Source organism: Rutilus rutilus, assembly GCF_951802725.1.
Source record: "Rutilus rutilus genome assembly, chromosome: 14".
Lineage (NCBI taxonomy): Eukaryota > Metazoa > Chordata > Actinopteri > Cypriniformes > Leuciscidae > Rutilus > Rutilus rutilus.
In genome coordinates this window covers 21338061-21355601 of record NC_140219.1, presented here as the reverse complement: position 1 = coordinate 21355601, position 17541 = coordinate 21338061, and the positions used below count along the sequence as shown (strand labels likewise).

The 17541-nt window shown below is 35.4% G+C and overlaps 1 protein-coding gene across 2 annotated transcripts; it reads right to left on the bottom strand.

Moving 5' to 3' along the window:
* Positions 1–1175: 1175 nt before the first annotated feature.
* On the bottom strand, positions 1176–16856 carry LOC311304314 (uncharacterized protein). Of its 2 annotated transcripts, XM_084431272.1 has the most exons (7): positions 15908–16856; positions 15003–15110; positions 10313–10436; positions 10048–10181; positions 7311–7389; positions 7093–7167; positions 1176–1856 (listed from the first exon to the last, which is right to left on the bottom strand). In XM_084431272.1, exons 4-7 carry the CDS (start codon positions 10177–10179, stop codon positions 1744–1746), a joined length of 399 nt encoding a protein of 132 aa, XP_084287398.1. In that variant the 5' UTR covers positions 10180–10181; positions 10313–10436; positions 15003–15110; positions 15908–16856; the 3' UTR covers positions 1176–1743. The 2 variants fall into 2 exon arrangements, with proteins under 2 accessions (XP_084287398.1, XP_084287399.1); XM_084431273.1 differs by lacking the exons at positions 10048–10181; positions 10313–10436.
* Positions 16857–17541: the final 685 nt, after the last annotated feature.

Genomic DNA, 17541 nt, shown 5'->3' with positions numbered 1-17541 from the left:
ACTATCTTGCACTTCTTCTTCTTGCTTTACTGCTACTTCCTGAAAACAATTTCACCTGATGATTTCAATAGCTCTTTTTGTAAAGAATGAATAATTCTAGGATGATTGGGGTAATTGTGTAGGGTAGGCCTAGTGCATCTGCATAGAAACTAATAAACAAAATACAAATATAAATACAATAAAACACAAATACACGAGAAATAAAGCAGTGCTTTATGTTTTTCAGGTAAATTAACTGTATTAAGTATTAATACAGTTAATTTACCTGAAAAACAAAGTATAAGTAAAGAATAAGTAAAGAATTTATGTATTATACATAAAGAATAAGTATTAATACAGTTTATCTTTTGACAAAACGTGATTTTTCTCTTTCTCTTTTGTTGTTTGATTACTTTGGTGACACAAACAGCTGCAGGTATATTGGGTGCTGTCCCTTTAAGACGAATGCACGTATCTAATACCGGTAATGACACGCATCCGTTTTATTTTGACTGCGTTTACGGGGAAACTCGTTGAGACGGACACTGGCTTATTTTTTCGTGCACATGTCTGTTCAAACACAAATAGATAAGAAAGAAAAGGGAATTCGGTGTTCACGAACTTCACGTGCTGTCTGCGACTGCGTGGCTCTGCCCATACAGAAGACACATATATTGAAATATATTAATAATAAATATATTTTCATATATTTAAATGTATTAAATCTAAATAGATTAAAATATATGTTATATTTATATGTAAATATATTTTGAAATATATATTAAAAATATATTTAAATATTTGATTTTGGCCCCTTTTTAATATTTTTCACATATATTAAATATGTGTAAATATATTTTGATTGGAAATATTTACATATATTTCTTTATTTTATATGTAAATACATTTAGATATCAATCTATGTAAATATATTCATTTGCAAAATATGTACATATATTAATTTCTAATATATGTTAACATATTAGATTTCTTTATATGTAAATATATTTTAATTGGAAATATTTACATATATTAATTTCCGTTATATGTAAATATATTAATTTGCAATATATGTGCATATATTAATTTCTAATATATGTTAACATATTAGATTTCTTTATATGTAAATATATTGTAATTGGAAATATTTACATATATTAATTTCCTTTGTATGTAAATACATTTAGATGCTTATCTATGTAAATATATTAATTTGCAATATATGTGCATATATTAACGTCTAATATTTGTTAACATTAGATTTCTGTATACTGTATGTAAATCTATTCTGAAACATACTCAAATATTCAGTGCTCCTTTTAGTATACTTCATATATATGTAAATAAACCTAAACATGTTTTCATATAATATATTCACATTTACTCCCACTTGATGCAAATAGTCTCCATATATGTAAATATTTACATTGCATTCAGGAACACACTACTACACAAAATTATGTTTTTATTGATGCTGACAAACAGGGTAAAGTAAGTACATATAATATTAACTGCACTTAAAACATCAATCATGAATTGATTCAAACATGAATCAAGCTAAATAAAGCCTATGGTAAACAACTTGAGGATACTTTGAGTTATGTTCTACAACCTAAATTGCACACAACTATACTGAAAACACGAATTTAGTTGAAGTTATGTTAACTTTTGAAATCATAAGTTTTTAATAAGTATCTAGATGTTTGGGTGTGAATGTGTGCAGTGTACGTTGTAGAACAAAACATTTATAATAAAAAAAAGTTATTATAAAACTGTTTCTTTCTTCTTGTTTTGGAACCTCAGTTCTGCCAACTTGGAATTAATGGCCTGGCCCAAAAGTCCAACAGTTGCCTTTTCGTGACGTTTTATGACAGCATCTGCAAAACAATACAAGATGTCAGTGGTTATGGTTAAAGGGTTAGTTTACCTACAAATGCAAATTCTGTCATTATTTAGTCATCCTCATGTCATTCCAAATCTGTAAGACATTCCGTTTACACAAATCAAGACCTTTTTAAAGAAATCTGAGAGCTATCTCTCCCTCCATTGACATTCTACGCAACTACCACTTTCAAGCACCAGAAAGTTAGTAAAGACAAGTCGAGTATTTTGTTTGTGAAAAAAAAAAATGATTACCACTTTATTTACAAAATATTCATCTCCACTAGAGCAGCAAGGGCAGACGTTGTGTGAACGTGCGTTTGTTATGAGGTTGAAGGATGAACCCAATAGCAGACAGTTTGCAGGACACACTAGGTTTATTATATACAAATAAAAGGGAAAACAAAACCCACGAGGGGGCAAAACAAGACTAGACAGGACAACGTGTGACTAAACTGGACTATGACTTTGACAATTAACTAGACAATAAACAAACAGCAAATACAAGATCAGAACTACACTAGACAATCCACTTGACAGGAATACTCACAGAGTGATCACACAATGTTTGACAATGTTTGACAAAGTTTGACATTGAATGACAATGAACCGACACAAGACAGCAGACATGAGGGGATTAAATAGGGAACAAATAATGAGGGCAACAGGTGATAATGGGGAAACAATAATGACTAAACAAGGATAACAAGGAGAGCGGGGCTAGATGATGAGACAACACAAGCACATGGCCCAGAAAAAGGAAATGTGTGTCCACATAAAACATGGGTCTGTCATGATCCTGCCTCAAGAATTAAAGAACCTCAAGGACTAGATGGCAGGATCATGACAGCGTTGGAGATTATATGTAAATAAAGTGCCAAATTATGTTTTTTTCACAAAGCACTGATGTCTTTACTACCTTTTTGGGGCTTGAAGGTGAGTAATTAATGACAGAACAGGGTTTCAACAGGTATCTTCAAATTAAATCTAATGCTTTTTAATGCCATTTTTTACATTTTTGACCAAATCAAGCTCAAATGGAGTTACAAGTTTTTCCACCAGTCAGAGATATGTGTTTTGTTGGTCATCAGAAATGGTTTAAACATGATGCGAGTTCTGCCATCTCTGTCAGTGAAGTCCATTCTAAAACGTGTCTGAAAATAAACTGTAACTCAGCGAATATTAGCCACACTTTCATGAGAGATGTCTTTATAAAGCTTGGAATGTCTACTTTTAAATTAAGTAATTCATATCAAAAACAAATATTCTCATTTTATGTAATCCGTTTGAAACCATGGAGATGTACAGTTTTTTCGTTCTCCTTTCATCTCTAATGAGCTGAGGCCGCCATACCCCAGGTGCTATTCACATGGTAAATAGTTTAGGTGATCTATATGCATCACACATGCCCCTGATCAATGATACAAAAACACGAAGTTCCTTCATCAGATTCACTGATAGTTCATCGCGTTTTGAGTATGGCACGCTACTCCGGTAAAGAGGCCCTTCAGAGGATTCTGGACAGCGAGGAAGAATTCACCTTTTCCTCAGAGCAAGATTGAAACTCAAGATGACGAACAGTTGTATTTTGAAGAGAGTTGATCCTGCCAAGGATACGGAGTAAGTTGTTTGGTGTTATATAATTCTTCTTCTGATAATATAGTTCTCGTATAAATTTCAGACTATATTGTGCCTAGTTTTGGCTAGCTTTTGACATCTTATGGGAAATATTGCCTAACAGTGTCCCTTACTTTCTTGTAAGCTATGCTCAGGTGTAAACATTTGTAATGTGATAAGTTACTAAACATATTAATATACACAATATATTTAGCTCAGTTTTGTTTAGCTTCTGACACTGATTATCATGTTAAAATACTGCCTTATGCCTAATTTAGCTTTGCGGATATCTATGTAAATATAACCTATGTGATTTGGTCCAAATATATTTTAGCTTCAGTTAAAATGTGATACTGTTTAAATACTAGACAATATATTTTTATGTATAAAATGTTAGATTTTGGTTAGCCTATGGCCCAGCTTATCATGCTAAAATACTGCCTTATGCACAGAAGTTTGTGAATACAGGTGTACATGTTTGAAATGCTCTAAATGCGTGCGGTCTATAGCCTATGTCCCATCAACAGATACTCGCGGTGACGCGGTCTATGGCCCATCAATAGTTATTTCTCTGTCCTATGGCCCATCAACAGATATATACATACATTATGCGTCCATAACCATTAATCAGTTTATTTTGGACAATGCGTGTTTTTTTTTTTTTTTTTAGGAATGTGGCTGCATCAAGCTCTCCTTCTCCAGCACCTCGCAGAGGGGAACGCAGGTGTCGTTCAGTTCTCAGTGTGATCAAGAATCATACTGAGTAAAAAGACGTTATATTTTACTGATGAAATGCAATTGTTTACATCGTCATAATACAAAAGTACATGTTCTTGTATGAAATTACAACAACTGTTGTCTTTTTTAATCCATGGCCATTAGTGATTGATAATGATAATAATACCTACAGTTTATTTGATGTGTTTTTGATGTGTATGTGTTATGAGCATGCTCAAGTGTTTTGTTTTTTGTTTGTTTTTACAGATGTGACAATGAACATTTCCAAGCACCTGTTCCGAAGAAAACAAAGATAAACAAGCAACAGGCAGTTGACATGGTTCCACAAACTCTGAGATTCATGCCCGCACGGACCGCAACTGAGTTGTCAACTCTGTGCCAAAACACCAATGCTCAGTTAATTAAAATTAAGTTTAAAATAGCCTAACTGTTTGACTATTTGAATATAGTGTAACATTTTTAAATTTACTTATTTCCTGTGATCAAAGCTGAATTTGCATCATTACTTCAGTCTTGAGTGTCACATGATCCTTCAGTAATCATTAGTGCAGCACAATTAATCATATCGCAATCGCGATGTCAAGGCTATGTGATTATGCACAAAATGCTGAGATTATGGAATAAATACATTTGGGCTGTCAATGTTAACACGTTAAATTGATTAAATATTGATAAAATAATTAACGCATCAACACAGCATCCGTTCATTTTTGTCATCCTTTGGCTAGTGTTACTTTATATCAGGGGTTCCCAAACTTTTCCATGACAAGGCCCCCCAAATACCAAGGCCAAGGCCACTAGGTTCTGGCCAAACCTATAAAACTATATAGTTTTACCCAAACTGAATAATTAAGACAAGTTTAAATGGGTACATTTTCTAGAAATATTTTTGAGTCTTCATTTTCTTTTCTGACATCAAACACTTCTGTTAAAACTTAACACACTAGACATGCAAATTATGTGCAGTTTAGGCAGTTTTTGTGTGAAATCACATTTATTATGTCCATCAAAAGTGTGCTTTCATTTTAATTGAGCGTGAGCTGCACAGCAAAAATAGACTCAGCGCCGAAACCGCTTCACTGCTGCTCACACGACGCTCCTGCTCGCAGTGTAAATGCACTCATTGATTAACATGGATGCTGAAAAAATATGCACCGTTCACGCTTGCGGTGTGAAACGGCTGTAATTCACAAGGTTTCCTACATGTGTGTTCCGTGTGCACGTGTGATGCTGATGTTGCGCGATGTTAATCATGCGGCGCCACATTGCATTTCACCCCTTTCAATCCGATCGGAATTTCATTCGGATCGAGCTCAATCGGATCGATTAAGGTGTTTACATGAAGGTTTGAGCAGCATGAACCTGCTTAAGTTTTATCGATTAAATGAATTATCATCAATTAATCGATTAATCGTTAACATCCCTAGTAACAACTTACATTGTGAGAAAAGTTGTCTATTTTGAATAAATGCTGTTCTTTTTAACTTTTTATTCATTAATGAATCCTGAAAAAAGTATCACAGGTTATAAAAGAAAATATTAAGAAGCACAACCATTTCCAACATTGAAAAATACCAAAGTATTTAGTAGAGTATCAAATCAGGATATTAGAATGATTTCTGAAGGATGTGACACTGAAGACTGGAGTAATGATGCTGAAAATTCAGCTTTGATCACAGGAATAAATTATATTTGAAAGTATATTAAAATATAAAATAACTAAATTTACAGTACCAGTCAAAAGTTTGGAAACACTACTATTTTTAATGTTTTTGAAAGAAGTCTCTTATGCTCATCAAGCCTGCAGTTAAAAAAACAAAAACAACAAACAAAAAAAAAAAACAGTAATATTATGAAATATTATTACAATTTAAAATAATGGTTCTCTTTTTTAATATACTTTAAAATGTAATTTATTTTTGTGATGCAAAGCTGAATTGTCATCAGCCATTACTCCAGTCTTTGGTGTCTTATGATCCTTCAGAAATCATTCTAATATGATGATTTGATACTCAGTTATTATCAATGATGGAAACAGTTGTGCTGTTTAATATATTTTTTTGGAATACTTTTTTCAGGATTCATTGATGAGTAAAACGTTAACAGCATTTATTAAAAAAAAACAGCATTTATTCAAAATAAAAACATTTCTAACAATATAAATCGTTACCATCACCTTTTATCAATTTAACGCATCCTTGTTGAATTAAAGTACTAATTTCTTTAAAAAATAGTTATTGTTCCCAAACTTTTGAACGGTAGTGTATATTGTTACAAAAGATTTCTATTCTAAATAAATACAGTTCTTTTTAACTTTTTACTCATCAAATAATCCTGAAAAAAGTATCTCAGGTTATAAAAAAAATATTAAGCAGCACAACTGTTTCCAACATTGATCATAAATCAGCATATTAGAATGATTTCTGAAGGATCATAAGACACCAAAGACTGCAGTACTTGCTGATGAAAATTCAGCTTTGCATCACAAAAATAAATTACATTTTATTAAAAAAGAGAACAATTATTTTAAATTTTAATAATATTACTGTTGATGTATATTACTGTACTTGATGAGCATAAGAGACTTCTTTCAAAAACATTAAAAATAGTCATGTTTCCAAACTTTTGACTGGTACTGTAAATATAACCTATTACATTTTTCCCCCCGTTTTTAACCCCCGGTCGGAATGCAAAAAAATTCTCGGGGGAGGACAAAATATTTGCGAAAGAAAGCAAAAACCATGTAATTTTTCACTAATTTTTCCCGTCAAAATCTCTCTTTCAGGGCTGTTTATGACAGGCTCAAATACAGGAGGTTTCTATATTTGCAGTCTATGGTTCAGTCATACGTTTAAACAGACCAATTAATAAACTTACTCATAATTGCCTTGACCTTCCCTGGATCCAGGCCATCTCTTGCCTCTTCACCGCATGCGGTCTTGGATTTTCCACCTAAATACCGGAAACAGTGATACTTGTAGGAAGAAACATTTAAAGTATAATGGTATATTACTATTAGTACTTGTAAATGTACCTCTAAGGTTGCTTCGGAGAAGAGTCTCCATGTCAAAAACACTACAGAGGAGACACCTTACCATAGTGGACGTATTGGCATGATGCTGCCCTCCATGCACTTCTGGACACAAACACTTCTGATCCAGGATAGATTTCAACCTAAGGATACAACAACAAAAATGACCAGATAACGTTTTATTTTATCTTTGTTATTAAAAATAAGAAGTAGTGATGGGCATTTTTCAAAAATATTGCATTCGAATATTCAGGCTCATAAAAATCAAATGGTGTTTGGTGTCATAACCTTATTTTTTTTATAATACAATAAAGATGCACAATTCTGGATAAATTGAGAATCACAATTTTTTTTTATGAAAATTATTAAATCGAACCAAAAATTGAAATCTTGCTAATCGGAATCAAATTGAATCTGGACATCTGTATCGATCCCCAGCACTAGTGTGTGTCTGTATATTGTAAAAACACTCACTGGGGTTAGGCTTATTCTTAAAGGAGTGATCACCTACAATCTTCACTTTTCCACGAGAATCAATGTATGTTATGATTGCCTAATGATTATACACTGGCCGGGAAGCCGATATTTAAAAGTGAAGCGTTTGTTTACCTCAGGGTTTGTAAAATAGCCCACGTGCACGCGCACTCAAATACGAGATTTTGGCCGTTTCTCAATATGCGTTCTTGTCTGTACTTGCGTTCTTGTGGACTTGTGAAACGTCATCAGTCGCTGCCCAAGTACCGTCCCAATACACAAGTTTGCATTTTGGCAAGAACGGTTAATCCCGGAAGTGTTCTTGACACGCCCATTTTACCGAGGATGCATTGGTTGGTAACTTGTGTGAACTTGACGGCAGAAATATCCCAGCATTCATTTCGGCATTCGAGGAACGAGAGGTCAATACAGCAAGTCGTTTTTCTACAATTTCATCGCTAAATTCACTTCTGAGAACATTTGATGCGAGAAATCAACTGTGTAGATTTCAAATATTGGCATTTTTCGAAAATGCGCTCAAACGTTTTCGGAAGTGAGAATCTTCAGCGTAGGTAGCTTTATTGTTATGAATATACATTACATAGTGTACAGTTGTAGAGTAATCCCTTGAGCTGAGGGGTAGGCTTGGGCGATAAAGCCTGGCTGTTACCGTCAATAATTCTCGTTATGTTTGGGCACTGCAGACAGCGTCTGTGCGGGGGTGTTATTGTGCAATACCAGCAAGAACACATCGTCTCAAACTGTCAGCGGCGTTCTGTGTGCTCGTCACCTTGTGAGTTCATTCTTCCAAGAACAACTAGCAAGAGCGTTCTCACCAAGAACACAAGTCCGTTCTTTGCATTCTTGGTTTTGAGAAACACCCTTTGATTTCTTCTCTGTCTTGACGTCACGACGGGGGAGGATATGCCATATATGGACAGCGCAGCAGGAAGCTCGCCCTTACCCTCTCCCCTCTCCCCCTCATATTCAGTCGCGAAAGATGCAGAAACGAAGTGCACACGTGAGTTGCTCTGTGGTTGACTGCCAGAATCAACATGTAAATGTGTTTTCTCTACCAAGAACGGACCTAGCTATCAGGGACCAGTGGATTAAATAAATTTTTAATGACGCGGTTCCTTCAACCCTTCCCACTGGCTTATCGGTACGTGTTTGTGCTAAACATTGTATGCCGAAATCCTTCACAAATTTGGGGCAATATCAGGCGAAGTTGGCATCGAAGCTCGGGAAAAGCGCCATTCCAACAAAATTGCCTGCAATTGAAACGGTGAGACTGTTTTTATTGCTCTACTGTGTGTAACAAACAGCATCTAGGTGGGTTTTCGCCTGGAAGGCTTTATAGAAATCTGGCATCCTACTGAACGAAGTTAAACTGAGAGAGCGTGGCGTTCACAGACACCAGAATGAACGAGTTCACAGTAACGTTCATCAGGCAGTAATGCGGTACGTTCAGTTCACTTTCGCCCAAAATATGAACGAGTTGATGAACTATCGTTCAATGAACGCGTTCAGGCACAACACTGGCGGGAGTATTAGTATGCTGAAGCTAATGGGGATCCAAAATAAACAAACAAACAAACAAACAAATTAGCTTCGAGGTATGGGGAATGGCTGCTAACGTACTTTGCAAAAAACAAATGACTGAGATCATCATGAATTCGGTTATTGTTTATTTATTGCCTAACGCTTATATATGAGGCGCCGTCTAGTTTGTGTGTGTGTGCTGTGCTCGTGTCTCATATGAGTAACTTTATGTGCGTGAGGGTTCATATACATGTATGTGTGACTACTTATTATATATGCAAGCGTGTTTCATATATGTGTGCGTGAATGAAGTTTGATTTAAGCCCTAAACGGAGCCTCATACTTATACACTGGCCGGGAAGCCGGTCGCATTCATTCACAACTTGCGCCATGATGTCAGTTTGTAATGATATGCTAAAGCGTTACATGCGGTGTCAACCCCCCTCCTTCCTGCAACCAATCAACGCGCCCCTCATTTGCATTATTATAATGACCGTCCACGACAGCCAAAATATCGCATCAGATCTCGCGAGACAATAATGCCTACAGAAATAAGGGTCTGAGGAGCTCTGTGTTTATTTTTTTTCCACTTTTCTTTTTTAGAAGGGCCTGAAAGACTATAATACAGCAGGTATCCAAGGTAATACTAGGGTATGACTCCTTTAAAAAACTTGAAAAGTATTAGAACAGTTAGAATAATCAAAAACAAGGAAGTTATTTTTTGGTCAAAGAAAACTACATATCAAAAGAAAGAATTTAAGTGATTTGGTGTCTGAGAAACTTACGGGAGCATTACGGGAGCACGGGTTGGCTGCATTGTCTGATGGTACTGGGTACTGTCCAGGTGCTGTTATCATGTTTTTAAGCTCCGCAATAGACTGTTGAATAACACGAAGTGACTCTTCCATGTTTCCCATTTCTTAAATGCAAAATCAACAAGATACTTCACATTGAGGGTACGAAGGAATTTGCAAAAGAAATATAAAATATTCCTAAAATGTTAGATCTTAAGAGACGTAAATAATAAGGCACATATTGTGCAGATCTTACTCTCTACAACAAATTCTCAAAGGTCTGATATGTCCTCCCGTATGTCCTTGTATGGTTGTGGCAAGTCTTTTTTCTGGATCTTCTCCATAAGTGCTCTCTGCTGTGAGACTTTCATTGTCTTCATCTTGGTGTAAACAATAAATAAATGTCTGAATAACATGCACCTCACAAAGAAAAAATAAATAAAATGAAATGAAATGGCCTCTGCACGGACAATAAGGAAATATGAAAATAATAAGAGAGTCATAAAAGTTCTAGTTAATAATAATAATGCATCAATGTTTTTGCAAAAAATATCAACCATTTTTAATATTAGAGTAATAGTTTAAGGAGAACTCCGGTCAATTTTAACATTGAGCTCATTTTTTTGTACATTTGGAGTGCTGTCAATACAGAGAACAACGACACAAATCGGTGTTGCCTACACCGAGTTATTCTATTTTTAAAATTTTCACCCTGTTGACTTCAATGGGGCAAGTTTTAAACCTGCTTTTAGCTTCTTAACATCCTTGATGTGTCATTACAAGTGCACAGAAAATGTGAGTGATTCCTTCAGAGCAGGGTTCCAGACTGCGACCAAAATGGTCGCATATGCAACCATTTTTTGAGAATGTGCGAGTTAAAATTGTATGTGGTCGCATTTGTGCGAGTGCATGGTCATGTACAACTCAGTTAAATTCACGCATGAATTTTCCTGCATTGAACTTGTTTTAGCGCCCGCCAAAATGAATTTTTGTCCCGCCAAAGACTTATTTGATCGGTGAGTAATGTAGATGAACTAACGTTACATGTTTTCATGTTTAACTGAACGAGCAGAGAGAGAGACCCGGTTGCGCGCGCACACACTCTCTTCGGAGCAGGCGAAAGTGTAAACAAGACTTCACCGTCTACAAACTAAGCGCTGTCTTGCTCTCTCTCCACGGTGGTAAAAGGTCGGAAGACCAAAGTTTCATGTGGAGCATTCGGAGATTTTTTTTTTCCTGAATTACCGCTGGGTGAATTGTGCTAAATAAGTTGCCTTATCTTCTCTGAAAAGCATTCCGGACATTCAGCTGACATAAAACAACACTTTAATTAAACGAAAAAAACTATCCAATGATGAAATGTTTTCTGTGTTGACACAAATCTTGGATGTCCATGTCCTAACTGCTGGGATAATCACACAACGCGCATGACATGTCCAATTCGCGAACTAACGACTCATTTGAACCGATTCATTTTAATGAATGGTTAAAACAACTGATCTTTCCAACACTGAACTCAGGAGACGTCTGAATCAATGTATAACTAATCAGTAACACTTTACAATAAGGTTCTATTGATTACATAAATTACATAAAAAGTACAGTTTGCTTACTCAAGCTTAAGCTTTAAAATAAATAAAACCACTTGTTTTTTTGAAAAGCATATGACAACATTTTTCCTCACAGTGCTATCAAGAATCGATAAGAGAATCGTTAAAGAATCGGATCGATAATCAGAATTGTCAGTGGCATTGATATTGATAAAATCCCCATCCCTATGTAAAGACAGTAAATTTATAATCAAACTTTAAAGAACATACATGTTTTTTAATAGTTTTTTTGAGAGTTAAAAGATTAAAACATTTTGCTAACATGAGGTCTTGTGTCACTGTCAAGTCTTTTTACATCAGTGCAAAACTAGGGTATGCAGATTAAGACCACTATTCATCAGCATGCATTGATTAATCCCATAGCATGTAGCAAAAAAACAAACAAAAAAGAAGGTGCGACCAAATCATATGCAGGTGCGACCAACTGAGAAAGTTGGTGGCAGCAGTGCAACCAGTGGAAAAGTTAGTCTGGAGCCCTGCTTCAGAGTGAAAACGGGTGAATCTGACTGCAGTAGATGTGAAAGATATGGATAAAAATCATACCTGCAAACTCCACACACTAAAAAAGGTGACAGTGTAGGGGGGGCAGGGGTGCAGACTAACTTTATTTTTTTTATACATGCCATGGGATTAATCAATGCATGCTGATGAATGATGTATAATAATAATAATTAATCTGCATACCCTAGTTTTGCACTGATGTAACAAGACTGACAGTGACACACAATAAGAGCATGTTAGCAAAATGTTTTAATCTTTTAAATCTTAAAAAAAACTATTAAAAAACATGCATGTTCTTTAATGTTTAATTATAATTTTACTGTCTTCACATAGGGATGGGATTTGATAACATTTTATCAATAATAATGCCACTGACGATTCTGATTATCGATCCGATTCTTTTTTCTCTCTTTTTTCTCGATTCTTGATAGCACTGTGTGGAAAAATGTTTTACTTTTTTTTAAAAAAGTGGTTTTATTTATTTTAAAGTTTAAGCTTGAGTTAGCAAACTGTACTTTTTATGTAATTTATGTAATAAATAGAACCTTATTATAAAGTGTTACTGATTAGTTATACACCGATTCAGACGTCTCCTGAGTTCACTGTAGGAAAGATCAGTTGTTTTAACCATTTATTAAAATGAATCGGTTCAAAGGAGTCATTAGTTCGCGAATTGGACGTGTCGTGTGCGTTGTGTGATTTCCGCCTAAATGAATTATAAATAAACATAAACAACTAGTAGGCTATTTGCAGTATATTAAATCATTTTTGACAATTATTTTGCACTGAAATGAGTCTGACACTCGAGTCTGTCAGCGCTGCATCACGTGCACCTGCGCAATATCATAGCTTATGATTTCCGAAAATAGTACTATGTTGTCAACTAGTGATATCATCACAAGAACTGTTGAGGAATATGCAACATATTTTAGACAATTATTTTTGTCATATAGTTATAATAATAAGTTATAACTGTCAGACACTATCATTTCACCGTGCATGCCCTCGCAGGCTCGCACCGAGCGAGGCTGAACATGACCTCAGCTTCGCAGCTGAGACACGAATAGACTATTAACTTAAAGGGGGGGGGGGGGGGGGGGGGGTTACAATGGTGTTTCATGTATTCAGAGTTGTTTACAGTGTTAAAGAGATGGATTCTCATGCTAAACATGGCCAAAGTTTAAAAAAAATATTTTAGACGAATAACAGAGAATTTTCTGTGCCGAAAATCTTACTTCCGGGTTGGTACAAGTTTCGGCTGATTTTTTTCGATCATGGATCTAATGACGTAGACCAGAGAGGAACTCCTTATATGAGCATTTCTCCCGGAAAAGCTCGCCCGCGCACACGTCGACCAGAGGAGAGCGAGACCGCGCACATCAACAGGAAATCATCGGCAGCGCTGCATAGGATTTGTTCAAGAATGTCTCTTCAAAGTGTGTTTTTGGATGTGAAGGAAAGCTTACCGTGTTTAGCTTCCCAAAGAACCCAGCGTTAGGAACAGTGGATGGAGTTTGTTTTTCCGGGGCAAAAATGGAGATGTGCAAGACTGTTTGTTCCCTGCATTTCGACAATGATTGTTTTATAAACAAAGCCCAGATCGATGGATTTGCAGATCGTCTAATGCTTAAAGGGATACTCCACTTTTTTCGGAAATATGCTCATTTTACATCTCCCCCAGAGTTAAACAGTTGAGTTTTACCGTTTTAGAATCCATTCAGCCGAACTCCGGGTCTGACGGTACCACTTTTAGCATAGCTTAGCACAGATCATTGATTCTGATGAGTCCAGTAGCATTTCTTTCAAAATGACCAAAGAGTTTCAATATTTTTCCTATTTAAAACTTGACTCTTCTGTAGTTAAACCGTGTACTAAGATCGACGGAAAATGAAAAGTTGCGATTTTCTAAGCCTATATGACTAGGAACTACTCTCATTCCAGCGTAATAATCAAGGAACTGTGCGGCTGTACCATGAGTGCAGCAGGCGTAATGATATGACGCAGCGCCTGAAAATAGGTCTAATAGGTTAGACAAACTTAGTCCCGGTCACGTTGGAAGAAGTTACCGAGCTGGGGACTATTTTCAGGCGCTGCGTCATATCATTACGCCTGCTGCACCCATGGTACAGACACACAGTTCCTTGATTATTACGCTGGAATGAGAGTAGTTCCTAGCCATATAGGCTTAGAAAATCGCAACTTTTCATTTTCCGTCGATCTTAGTACACGGTTTAACTACAGAAGAGTCAAGTTTTAAATAGGAAAAATATTGAAACTCTTTGGTCATTTTGAAAGAAATGCTACTGGACTAATCAGAATCAATGATCTATGCTAAGCTATGCTAAAAGTGGTACCGTCAGACCCGGAGTTCGGCTGAATGGATTCTAAAACGGTAAAACTCAACTGTTTAACTCTGGGGGAGATGTAAAATGAGCTTATTTCCGAAAAAAGTGGAGTATCCCTTTAAGGATCGAGCAGTCGCAATGATAAAGGTTCGCGGTCGCAGGCGGTGAGTAAAACTGCTTCAAATGTCTCTGTGTGTTGTTAGCAATCATATACTGTCTATGTTAGCAATCGACGCGTTAGCAGCACAGCTTTAACACGGCCCGCCTCCAGACGCTCGCTTTTTTCCGGAAAGACTCGGTACAGCCTATCTTTCTTTTATAAATATAATAAAACTAAAGACTTTTTGGAGATATGAAGGATGCAATGCTACTCTATAGTAGTGTTGTCAAAAATATCGATATTTCGATAAATATCGATACTGAAATATCTGAACGGTAGTTAAAGTAGTTAGTTCACCCAAAAACGAAAATTATGTCATTATTTACTCACCCTCATGTCGTTCCAATCCAAGACGTTCGTTTAATCTTTTTGATGAAATCTGAGATCTTTTTATCACTCCACTGACAGTCTACACAACTTGCACAATGACATGCATTTCTGAAGAAAAGCAGAAAGACACAATAATTTTTAAATACTGTGAGTGCATCTGTTTCACCCATTATTTTCTGTTGGATTAGCCTACATTTTTAAATCTTCTGTTTTTAGTTGTTACCAGAGCATTTTCCTGAAAATAGCAATCACACAATAAGAAGTATTTAAAAAAAAAAAAATCTTTTTCTGCACATTAATGTCAATTAACTATTGAACATAATTGCTTGTATTTTATATGTATATCCAGTAGTGTCTGATATTCCAAAGAAATTTAACGGTAAAACTTTACAATAAGGTTCGTTAGTTAACTACATTAGTTAACATGAACTAATAAAGAACTGCACCTATACAGCATTTATTAATCTTTAATTTCAACATTTACTAATATTTTATTAAAACCTTGTAAACATTAGCCTAGTTAATGCACTGTGAACTAACATGAACTAACAATGAACAGCTGTATTTTTATTAACCTTAAAGTTACAAACTTACAAATACTGTAACAAATGTATTGCTCATAGTTAGTTCTTGTTATAAAGTGATACCAATTTAGGCTAACATAAAACAAAGATGAGTACAATTATCATTATCATTAATAAACTGAATTTTGTGCAAGTTACAGTGATAAAAACATGAAATAGGCCTAATGCTGCAAACAGAACACAAAACAGTGTAAAACTAACACATAAGCGCGTTTCCTCTTGCTCACACCGGTTTGAATAACATAACGTTACTTAAAGTCTTTTTACATATCTCTAAAATTAAAATAAACAGATTTGAGGGCATTAGCACGTTATACTCACCGCTAAACTGAATGAGTTGACAAGGCCAACCTCGCTTATTGAACTTCTTTTCTTCCAGAAAACGCCTCTCTTCCGTTCCACTTGTGAATGACCACGGGTTGTATTTCTGTCATGTCTTTGTGTTTTAATTGTGATAATCCACAAATATGAACGTATATGAATGATGTCGTCAGTGAATAATCAACCAAACCGTATTTTATGGAGCAGACACTACGGGAAAATACGCTGACTGACCCGTAACCCGTAATGAGCATCAGCTGATCTCGAGACTCGTTGTGAGGACAACGACCGCGCGAAGGAAGAAGATCTGGTCACGTGCGGGCAATTTATGCGGGCGGGTGAAAAAGTTCGTCTTACAAAACAGCATAACTGCAGTACAAACGGTAGACCTATGAAGACTTCATATGCAAAAACCAAAAAGTCCATCTGAAGGTTTTTTATTTATTTAAATAAGCTTTTTTTTTTTTTTTTTTTTTTTTTTTTTATAAAGCTCCTTTATTAGTTTCAATAATTTCACTTTAATGACAACTAAAATGACCTCATTGCCATTAAAGTGAAATTACTAAACCTAAACATAGGAGCCTGATTAAAAAAAAAAAGTCAGATGAGGTTTTTGCATTTAAATTCTTCACATGCATATCAGTGCATCAGTGTTATTGTTTCAATCTGGTTTCAATATACTTCATTATACAGCAGATCTACAGTTGTACTGCAGTTATACTTCACTATAATGAAGTTGTACTTTTTGTACTGCAGTTTTACTGCTGTTGAACTTCAATGTACTGCAGTTATATTGTATCTATACTTCGTTATACTGCAGTGCAAATCTACAGATGCACTTCATTGTACTGCAATTATACTGCTTTGAACTGCAGTTTTACTGCAGTTGTACTTCATTGTACTGCAGTTATTTTTTGTAAGGGGTTTTTCATTGTTGTGTACAAGAGTTAAAAACTATAATACTGTTCGTTTTCTCACACAAACCGCTCGTTTCGTGTCTTAGGCCATCAATGTGTACTTACGATGGGGAATTGTTTCATTTAGACGATGGGGAATTTTTTAATTTGGACTTTGTGCATGCTCTTTGAGACAGGGACCATATACCTGTGAACAAAACAATGAACCAATGAGAACAAGACACATGAACAGGGGAGTACATGGCAGGTTCACAAGAAATGACAAACCAGGGAAGCACATGACAAGAAACTGAAACATAACCCAACACCATCTGTGACAATGTGACACTATTCATGCCTCATGTATTTTCATATGACATGAGGCATGAAATATATTGTCACATACATGTACACATATTTATACATGCAACATGTAGATCAACTGTTATGCTTGAATTTTTATGCATGTTGAAAATATATTTTCAAAATATATTTCAATATATTTAACAGTGTCTCACATATATGTGAATATATTACATTTCTGTATGGGTGTGCGCCGACAGACCATCTACATTTGGATGTTAAACATAATATATATATAGCCTGATACAGCAAAGACAACGTCGGCAGTATTGACGGCAAAATAGGCTACAGAATATTTCGTTCTGTAGCTAGGCCTATTGACAGGGGCAATATTTGAAAATCGATAATTAGGCCTATTTTTTTAATTACAATTAT

Bases quoted from the DNA above. Each gene is read 5' to 3' on its own strand.
- LOC311304314 (XM_084431272.1), bottom strand. From the start codon at position 10,179: ATGGGAAACATGGAAGAGTCACTTCGTGTTATTCAACAGTCTATTGCG. The intron at 7,390-10,047 runs GTAAGTTTCTCA...TTGTATCCTTAG, and splicing joins CGTGCTCCCGTAATGCTCCC to GTTGAAATCTATCCTGGATC. The intron at 7,168-7,310 runs GTAAGGTGTCTC...TCCGGTATTTAG, and splicing joins ATGCCAATACGTCCACTATG to GTGGAAAATCCAAGACCGCA.